The 8098-nt window shown below is 47.3% G+C and overlaps 1 protein-coding gene across 1 annotated transcript in view; it reads left to right on the plus strand.

The window, feature by feature from the left end:
• Nucleotides 1-1148, plus strand: part of LOC117040569 (retinol dehydrogenase 16-like) — a 29930-nt gene extending 28782 nt beyond the window's left edge. Inside the window, exons 4-5 of the mRNA XM_033138412.1 lie at nucleotides 161-318; nucleotides 914-1148. Coding sequence (XP_032994303.1) covers nucleotides 161-318; nucleotides 914-1131 — 376 coding nt within the window. The 3' untranslated portion in view covers nucleotides 1132-1148. The remainder of the gene's footprint in view (nucleotides 1-160; nucleotides 319-913) is intronic.
• The last annotated feature ends 6950 nt before the right edge of the window (nucleotides 1149-8098 follow it).

An 8098-nucleotide genomic window follows, 5' to 3' on the forward strand; every position in this document is an offset into this window, starting at 1 on the left:
CCTGCAAGAGGGCAGAAGGCAGGTGAGGTCCATTTCCCATCTTTTCTTTCTCCTCATTTTTTTTTTAAAGCAAGATGTTCCTATCCAAGTTCCTGACCTGCATTCCTGACCAATGACTCAGTAGGCAATGATTTTCTTCTTTTATTCCCCTGCATTTCAGGCGAGAGCTCCATCCTTTTGGAGTCCAAGTCAGCATTGTTGAACCTGGTGGTTTCCAAACATCCATTGGCAAACAAGCATTAGAGGGTTCAAAGACAGTATGGAACCGAGTGCCGTCTGACATCAAAGAAGCCTATGGGGAACAGTACTTGGAGAACTGTGAGTAGACATGGAGGAGATTTCAGCCTGGTTAGCATTTTCCTGCAAACTTACCCAATTCACACTTCATGAAACAATATATTAACCAATACATAGCCCTGCTTAGGAATTCAAACTCCTCTAAATTTAGCCACAAGTTCTCCAAACCAACAATGTGTACAAAAATGTGCATATTAGAGAGAAATTGGCATAAAAAATGAACGTAATATACAAAAACGCACTAAGCAAATTGATCACAATAAACAAAAATGCACTATGCAAGGAAATAATGTTTGCCAACATGTGTATATTGTGAAAATGAAATGCTGGTGACTTCCAAAAATCATAAACTGAAATGAGGGGAACCAAACTCAAAGATTTTGAAGATATTGAAACTGAGAGAAACCAAAAGGGACAGGTTCATCCATTGCAGATTTAAATCTATTGAGACTGTTTTGAAGCCTCTAAAAGAGTTCCAGGTGCATCTGGTTTGATTTACTTCTTCTAGGGAAAGGTATCTAGAAGCTAACCAATCCATTCAGCTCCCAACAAATTTAGGTTACCCCCTACATTTACAGCACTAACTTCTGTTTTGCTTCATATTTCTCTCACACAGTTTGCAAAATTGTCCAAGATGTGTTTAACGCTTCCAGCACCAAGCTTCACCTGGTCACCGACTGTATAGAACATGCCCTGACATCCTGCTACCCTCGCACTCGCTACTCTCCAGGCTGGGAGGCAAAGTTCTTGCACATTCCTGCCTCTTACTTTCCAACGTCCATCGTTGACTTCGTGATAAGCTGCTTTCTGCCCAAACCTGCTCAAGCAGTATAGATTGCTTTGAAGAAAAACCTTTACAGCTGTCCAAATGAGCCAACAATCTGTGGATGGAACACAAGCCTAACTGCATCTTTATCTTTACGTTTTTATTTTGCTTGTTTATGCAAAATAGAAAATGCAACAAAAAAACAAACTTTTGCAAGCACAATCGATTGCTTTGAAGAAAAGGCTTTACAGTTATATTGTTGAGGGAAAGCCAGTAGATGGTGTAGGGAAGTTTCCCCCCCCCCCACCTCCTGCCACCAGGTGGGGTTTTTCTAGCTTGTTAGGGGGTCGTATGATCTCCCCACCCCTTTCAGTAGCAAGTAGGGGGAAATGTAGGATTTCCTCACTCCCCCGCCTCCGGCTATCCCAGCCACCGGCGTCCGGAGTGAGGAAAAAATCCTCTTTTACTTTTGCCTCTACCCAGCCCTCCGGCCGGGTCAAGGTAGATCTTTCGCTGCCACCACCCTCTGAGATTTGGAACCTGGCTGACGCCACAGGACAAAGCGCGAGGGCCGCTTCTCCTGCGTTCCAGCAGACAGCCTTCCCAGCTCTAACCGAGCCACAGATATTAAACTCTTAACGGTAGAATGACCAAATGGGTGCACTGGAATTAGCCAAGCAAACGTTAGAGCAAACAGGAGACAAGAACAAGAGTTCTCTAAAACATCTTTTAATTAAAGGTTAGCAAAACACAAAAGGCACAGTTTCCAAAAAACAAGGTACATGCTTAAAACAACAAATATTCTAATTAGCCTAGACTAGACACATTTACTAATCCCTCTCCCTCAGGCAGGGTTTGATACTTAACTGCTTTAGCATCTGAATGAGCTGGCAAAAGTCCTTAGTTGTTCCCTCAAACCATAACAGGCTAGTAGGTGTGAGAAAGTCCTTAGATGCCTCAGCTCTTCAGCAGCAATCTTCCGGCAGTAGGCAAAGCTCTAAGCTGGTAAGCTCCTAGCTTCCCCTTTGCATGACACCGCCCAGCATTGATAAGAGGTTAGCCCACGTGGACCCTCTATTCAGTATCCAATAGAGGACCTAGCCTCTAACCCCATTAGCCAATTACTGCCCTTAGGTCGTTAGTCTCAGCTGTCACAGATGAAAGGGCAGCTGTGAGTCTGGGCTGTTACCTCCTTGATTACTCATCCACTTAATAAACACCAGCTGGCCTCAGCCTAGTTCTCATTAGGGCCAGGGTGCCTCTCTAGAGTCAAGACTTACACAGCCCCAGTGATCTACTGATTGTAAAATCCTTAAAGGCAACTCCTTTTTACATTCCCGAAGGGCATTTCTCGGTCATTTTCCCATGGTGCAGCGATACCCTCAATTCTGTTTTACCCAGAAACCTTTATTTCCAAAACCAAAGATTTGGTATTTCACTACACCCTCCCTCCTAAAAGGAAATTTGGGGTTCCAGGCCCCAAATTTCCCCTCTTGATACTACTGAGGCAAATAGTTATTCAGTACCTTTTGGAGCAAGCAACTACTCCACAGATTTATGAAAACAACTTAGAGTATCAGCTGCCACGTTCGCCTTCCCAGGAATATGGGTCACTGTGAACTGGTAGTCCGGCAACACCAAACTCCATCGCAGCAATTTCTGATTGAAATTCTTTACCTTCTCTAGCCAGCGATTCTGCAGACTGCCGTTCTATCAGCTTAGGAAACTGCTTAACCTCGGCTAAGCTTCCGGCTTGCTTGTACTCGGCCAACAAATCTACGGGCCCTGGAGGGTCCCTTTCCTGGCCGCTCAAATAAGCTAGCACCCCTGCCATCTCAGGAGTCACGTATAGCTTTAAGGCATTCACGTGGTACTCCCTGGGCTTGGCGTGCAGTTCTTTACATTCTACTACATAGCGAACAGCACTGAGCCTTTGCTTTACTACACCAGGCCCTTCCCACTTCGTAGCCAGCTTGTGTGGTCGTACCGGTCTCAAAATCAACACACTATCCCCAACCGAAAAACTCTCCTCTCTAGCTTTACCATCATGACCAAGCTTCTGCTGATCTCCTAGCTGGGTCGGGGCCTCCCCCTCCCTCCTAGGCTGGGCAACCAAACTTTCTCCCCCTTCAGGTGACTCAGCTGTTTCACGTTCCCCAGATGTCTTGTTCCCAGGCGTAGGAAGCTTCTCCCCCCCCCCGCCCTTCAGCAGTTTCAAGCCCCCCTTCCTCAAGAGTAATGGGCCCCATGCTCCCTCCTCCCTCTCGGCTCTGGAAGCATGAGGAATCCTCCTTCTCCCTCCCCTCATCTTGAGTAGTAGGGACTGCACAAGATGAACTTTCCTCCCCCTCCTCCATAGGGAAAAAGGGTAACTCTTGCAACACTCCCAACGATGTTACATTAATAAGCGACCTCCCACCTCCCTCCAGAGTCTCAACCCCAGGGGTTGCTTCCACAGAGCAGTCCTCCATTCCGTTCTTCAAAAACACCTTGTACGCCAAGTCATTCCCCACCAGGACCTCCGCTGGGCACGCATGGGGCTCGTGGACCAAGACTAGCTGTGGCCCTTCGTACCCCTTATACTCCACCTGTACCATGGCAGTTAGTTGGTCAAATGGGGAGGCTCCATACGGGCTGATCTTCATTCTCTGGGGCTGCAGCTGACTCAGCAACACCAGTTCCTTGGACACGCTCGTAACGTCTGCCCCAGAGTCCCGATAAGCCAATGCCCGTATGCCATTTACCCGGATGGGTGCAGTGAACTGCGCTTGAGCCCACTCCCTATGCGGGGCGGCCACACCCTTGGTCTCGGCCAGGCGTACGCCCGGAACCGATGCAGACGCCGAGGTCCCGGCTGCTGGCGGCTGGCTCGGCGCAGGTGAGGAAACGCCCTCGCTCGACGCCCTTGCCTGGTTCTTTGCCTGTTGCAGCCTTGCGATTTCCACGTCCCAGTCCTCCTTCTGTTGGAAGGCCCGTATCGCGGGGGTAGATGTCACTACAGCCCCCTTCTTCTTCGCCCATTCCACGCAATCGTTTTTGACGTGCCCAGGCCGTTTACAAAAAAAACACAGTCCAGAACTGGGATTTACTTTCCCTTTGTCAGCCCCTCCTGTTGATGACCCTTTCCCAGGAGACGCTGCCTTAGTCCCTTCGCCTCCAGCGGACGCTCCTGCTTTCACGCCAGCCCCAGGGGTGATGGTACACCCCCCTCCCGGCTGATGTTTAAGCATTATGGCGGCGCGGTTCTGCCTGAATGTTTCCGCCAACCTAGCCGCTTCATCTAGAGTCCTCGGGGCCTGATCCGCCACCAAACTAGCCAACTCAGGAGACAACGCTTTATAGTACTGCTCCCTCAGTATCAGCTGGTACATATCTTCCAAAGTTCGTATACCTTCCGCAGCCACCCACAACTCAAAGTTTTGCAACATTTTGTCTGCCAACAGTGTCAGACTTTCATTCGGCCCAGGTTTCTCCACCTCCCTGAATCTCCTCCGGTAGGTGTCTGCGTTAAAACAGTACTGGCGAGATACGAGTTCTTTGAAGCAGAAACGGTGGGAAGCTGCTCCAGGATGCTATAAACGCCCCCAGCTTCAGCAATCCTTTTTTCCCCCCAAATAAAATTTATTGGTATTTCCACATAAAAAACAGCATATAAAAAACATACATTCTACATATAAAAACAAACTCAACACACAATACAAATAACAATCAAATAAAAACTAATACATACCTCTGACACTACAAAAACACAGGAACACACCAATCTATTTATTATATCTTATTTTAAATCTTATTTGGGGGACTTCCTCCGTTCTCTCTTCTGTGTTCAATTCTAATTTACTTTAGTAACTTTGTAACTAATTTAACAATCATGCACCATTATTCTTAATCTTCAAATAAAATATCAACATATCTTATATCATACAACTTATTATTATCAAATAAAACATCACTTTCCAAATCTTAACTTCTTATATCCTTTCTTCTCTTAACTCAGTAAAGCTATTGCTCTTATTACTTCTAATTCCTACCTTAAAAAATACTATAATCAACACATTTTCATAAAAACCATCTTATTTCTTCCACTCTCCAAATCATTTTTACCCTCTGACGTCGGAGTACCATGGTTAGCCATCCTATTAAGTCTCATCTTTTCTTTTACCCCACCCCTCTCCTCACCATCTTCCCTCCTCCCATCTCAATCTCCCACCAGTCTTCCCCCCTACATTTTTCCAGTCCAGATTTTCCTTCTCCCACACTAATACCATTCCCAGCTGCAGCAATCCAACGAGATTCCAGTTTGGACTGACCGGGTAAAGTGCCAAGCATATTTTGGCCTGAGAAAGAGGGGTGCTGTCCCCGGTTTCTGGAATGTCTCTGGAAAAAAAATGATGGATAGCTGAGCCGTTCCAGAAGTCTGTTCGACTTCCAAAACATTCGGAAACCAAAACATCGCTTCTGATTGGCTGCGGGAAGGTCCTGCAACCAATTGGAAGCCACAGAAGCTGTGCCGGATGTTTGAAAATCATTCTGGTTTCCGATCGTTCAGGAGCCGAAATGTACAAGTTCCAAAGCGTTTGGCAAACAAGGTACGACTGTTCTTTAATTGTATATTGGCACCTGTTGCTGTTTCTTTGCTTATTGTAGTAATTAATAAAGCTTGCTTCTACTGCCTAAATGTTTGAGATCCAGAGAACTCGCTGCTGCCTCAGGATTACCAGGGCTGGGTGATTGTTGGGGAGGCATAACCATTGGCCATTACACAGCTGTCCAAATGAGCCAACAAGCTGTGGGTGGAATCAAAGTCTAATTGCATCTTTTAGGCTCCTAATGAGAGGACAATTAAAGAGAAATGATTTATTATTATTCTGAGCTATTGTCTGATTCAGCTGAAGCTACAATGCTTTACCTCTCATTTTCCTAGGAACAAAATACATTAAACTGGGGGACTTCAGACTAAATGGACATGCCGTCTCAGGCAAGGTTTTGAGTCACATGGCCTAGAAGTTGTCATAAATGGTGCAACAAGAAAAAATATAGAATCATAGAATTGTAGAAGTGGATGTCGCCCCAAGGGTCATCTAGTCCAACTCCATGAAATGCAGGAATCTCAGCTAACACATCCATGACATGTGTCCATCGAACCTCTGCTTAACAACTTCCAAGGAAGGAAGGCACACTTGGCAAATCTACACCGTGATCAACTCCCGCTGGGGAACCAATGCCCCCACTGTGGAGGAACATGTGAGTCCAGAATTGGCCTCCACAGTCACTTACGGACTCATTATTAAAACCATGTTTATGGAAGACAATCTTCCTTGGCTACGAGTGACCGCCAAAAAAGAAGAATTAGAAATCTAACGGAGAGGTATCGCCTTTCCCTCATGGTGAGTCCTTGCCTCCTTGCCGGGAGTCAAAATCAGGCACCCTCAACCTTCGGCCCTCCAGATGTTTTGGATTACAATTCCCATCATCCCTGACAACTGGTCCTGTTAGCTAGGGATCATGGGAGTTGCAGGCCAAAACATCTGGAGGGCCGCAGTTTGGAGATGCCTGATCAAGATCTTCCTTGCTTTCCTTCCACTGGTTCCTGCCTCCACTCATTTTCCGCTGACTGATAAGAGACACAGAGGACCCACCTTGATGGAGAGTCAGGCTGTCAAAGCCAGGCCCTAGAACACCTTTTCTTTTTATTACGCATGTTGTGTTTTTATCTTGCATTTTTATGTTGTGAACCACCTTGGGATCCAGTAGCGTAGCTAGGAGGGAGGGGGTGCCCAGCCCAGGCAGCACTTACCTTTACGGGCAGCACGCCTGAGAAGAAGAAGAAGAAGAGTTTGGATTTGATATCCCGCTTTTCACTACCCGAAGGAGTCTCCAAGCGGCTAACATCCTCCTTTCCCTTCCTCCCCCACAACAAACACTCTGTGAGGTGAGTGGGGCTGAGAGACTTCAAAGAAGTGTGACTAGCCCAAGGTCACCCAGCAGTTGCATGTGGAGGAGCGGAGACACGAACCCGGTTCCCCAGATTACGAGTCTACCGCTCTTAACCACTGCACCACACTGGCTCACTGAGCCCCAGGTGATGCAGAAGTCCAGGTGCCCCGCACTCCCCTAGCTACGTTCCTGGGTCGCGTCTCCAGAGGTTGTCGCTGGTGCTCCCTTTGACCTGCTGGAGTTGAGCTGCTGGGGGCAGGGGGTTTTCCCCAAGGGAATAAAGTTAGTGAAGAATGCGGCCGAGGCACCCAAAGTTCCCCTCCTGCTGAGGCTCCGAGCGCCCCAGGAGCGCGCTCACTGGAGGAACCGGAGCAGGGAAATGTCTTTGCACCCGTGTCTCTTCCTTTTGCACCCCTTAACCATGTAACCTGTATGTAACCCAACCAAGTGGCAGTCACCACCTGTAGGCGGGCGCCTTCCTTTCTCTTTGGTTGGAGCAACCCAGTTGCAACTACCTCACTTTGTCTCTTTAGTTGACAATTCCCGGCTTTTCCGACCGCATTCTGAACCTTGATATTGTAATTTCTTTTTACAACACTTCCATTCAAGCTGGGCTTGGATTTCAGTTTCCAGGAGGGATAGAAAGCTGGATAGGAGCAGCAATGCTATTGAAATCAGTAGGGCTTTCTTCAATGTAAGTGGGGGCTCAGATTTCAGCTTTAGTAAAGGAGAAACCCTTAGCTGCTGCTATATAAAATTAAGGTCTGGAGCCCAGCAAAATGGTTCTTAGCCTTTCCTAAAAATGACCTGCCTTGTCCCCCCCCACAAGTGGAATGGGCAGAATGTGGGAATGTTCAAGGTGGCAGGGGAGGATATATTGTTTATTAATATCCTTCCTAACTTGCACTATTGGGACACGGGTGGCACTGTGGTCTAAACCACTGAGCCTTGGGCTTGCTGATTGGAAGGTCGGCAGTTCGAATCCCCGCGACAGGTGAGCTCCCATTGTTCGGTCCCAGCTCCTGCCAACCTAGCAGTTCGAAAGCACGTCAAAGTGCAAGTAGATAAATAGGGACTGCTCCGTCGGGAAGGTAAACG

Source organism: Lacerta agilis, chromosome 2, assembly GCF_009819535.1.
Source record: "Lacerta agilis isolate rLacAgi1 chromosome 2, rLacAgi1.pri, whole genome shotgun sequence".
NCBI lineage: Eukaryota > Metazoa > Chordata > Lepidosauria > Squamata > Lacertidae > Lacerta > Lacerta agilis.